At 36.3% G+C, this 1,984-nt stretch overlaps 1 protein-coding gene across 1 annotated transcript in view; it reads right to left on the reverse strand.

Moving 5' to 3' along the window:
* The window catches only part of tomm70a (translocase of outer mitochondrial membrane 70 homolog A (S. cerevisiae)), a 24,388-nt gene that overhangs the window by 5,513 nt on the left and 16,891 nt on the right, over nucleotides 1–1,984 (reverse strand). Inside the window, exons 6-7 of the mRNA XM_014020239.1 lie at nucleotides 1,008–1,215; nucleotides 588–722 (exon numbers count right to left, since the gene is read on the reverse strand). Of these exons, the coding sequence (XP_013875693.1) occupies nucleotides 588–722; nucleotides 1,008–1,215 (343 nt within the window). The remainder of the gene's footprint in view (nucleotides 1–587; nucleotides 723–1,007; nucleotides 1,216–1,984) is intronic.

A 1,984-nucleotide genomic window follows, 5' to 3' on the forward strand; every position in this document is an offset into this window, starting at 1 on the left:
GGTCTACCTATGATGTCAATTACAGGCCTCTCTCATCTTTTTAAGTGGGAGAACTTGCACAATTGGTGACTGACTAAATACTTATTTTCCCCACTGTATTTGTTGTTTGACTAACTGCAAACTTGATCAAAGTAATGCTTTTATTCTGAAAGGAGTAAACTGGAAGTATCACAAGTTAGTCTGAGCTATAACTCTGGTTTGGACTGACCAGGTTTTAAATTGGTTTGTGTCAGTCCACCAGTCTTCAACTGGAAGGAGATGAAGACGTGGGACACAGGCTGAGTGACAGTCGTCTTAGCGGTTAGTGTTAGTTTCCACTAACTTTTTTATGTTCACCATTAGCAGAGCTAAAATTCTTCTTTAGCAGATTAGTGGTGCTAACTTTTTTGTTAGCTGTGCCCACTACTAATTAAACTTTACCCTCCAAGCAATGTTAAATGTTAACAAGCTATATTGTTGATATTCTGGGCCTTAAATAAATAAAGCACATGACACAAAGCACATTTTGGGTTAGGATACACAACAGGTCAAGTGTTTGTGTATAAAAAGGAACAAACAGGCATAAGAGGAAGCAGTCCATCTCCTACCTGCCCCCTGTGGTGATACACGTCAGGGTTGTGTTTGTCGATCTCTGCTGCCATGTTGAAGTCTTGTGTGGAGAGGATAGGCTGCTGCTGCTGCATGTACATGCTACCCCGCTTGATCAAAGCGTTGGCTCGGAGCTGCAACATTCACAGAGAAAACTTTAGGCTGCAGCTTCTTGTTGTTTTCAAATCATCAGATGAAACTAGAAAAATTCTAAACACTAAACTGGTATACTCTTCTTTGAGCTTACTTTAATGAAAAACACTAAAACTCTAATAGAAACATGTTTCAAACTGCACTCAGACTCACTCATGAAGGGTCATCTGCAGATAAAACTTGGTAACAGAGGTCAGCTTTAATTCTTATTAATAGCTCTTACAGTTATTAAATGAAACAGTTTTAATAGAAAAACACCAGCACACCTTCACATTAGCATCTTTCATGTTGATGACCCGGTCCAGGTCAGGCTGAGCGGCGGTGGCGTTCCCAATCAGCAGGTAGAATGTGGCTCGCAGCAGCAGCGCCTCCGCAGCGTACCGCCCTCCTGACTCTATCTCCTTGGTGCATTCGCTGATGATTTTATCGTAGTTCTCCTCCTCCATGTACTGCTTCGCCTTCAAGTAGCCAGAGCTACAGAGATCAGATGAAAACAAAAACAACATCAAAGGTTTAACTGCACATGTTCTAGCATGAAATTTGAATTTTTTGAGTAATTAATTGCAGAAGTGTTTCATGACACAGAACTCTTTGTTAACAGATAGGGACCCTGAACGCACCACCTGTGCAGTGTACAGGTGAAGTAAACAGTGTTGCTGTGTGTCATTGTCTTTACACAGACAATTATCAGCTGAACCAGTTGTTTTCAGGGCTGCAACTAACAATTATTTTAATAATAGATTAAACTGTCCATTATTTTTTCGATTAATCAGCCAAATCATTAAAACATGTAATTACATAAATATAAGTAGATATAAATTAATTTAATTCCTGTATAAATTGGGGATGCAAGTTATTAATTAATGTGATGTTGTCTGAAGTTGATTTATCTTATAGATTGACTAACTAAAATTGATAAGCAGCCAATTTCTTAAAAACCAGAGTTTTATATTGAATCAAGAGGGTCTTTTCATAAAATGAAAGATTTTTTTTATAATAATAAGCTAAATTTAAAAAAGAAAACACATCAAATATTTTCACAATTGATTTTGCCAGCTGTACTAAACACTGACTGGAAAAAAAAGTGGATTTCTCATACATTAATAAACTTGGTTATAACTATGAGACATAACACAAATTTAACAGGTTGCTGAATGAAGAAAACAGATAAAAAATAAATTATGATTTTTAGATGTAAAACTATTATTAATTTGTTATAATTAGAATTTATTTGCATTTAGAA

The sequence above is a fragment of the Austrofundulus limnaeus genome, unplaced genomic scaffold (genome assembly GCF_001266775.1).
Source record: "Austrofundulus limnaeus strain Quisiro unplaced genomic scaffold, Austrofundulus_limnaeus-1.0 Scaffold245, whole genome shotgun sequence".
Classification (NCBI taxonomy): Eukaryota; Metazoa; Chordata; class Actinopteri; order Cyprinodontiformes; family Rivulidae; genus Austrofundulus; species Austrofundulus limnaeus.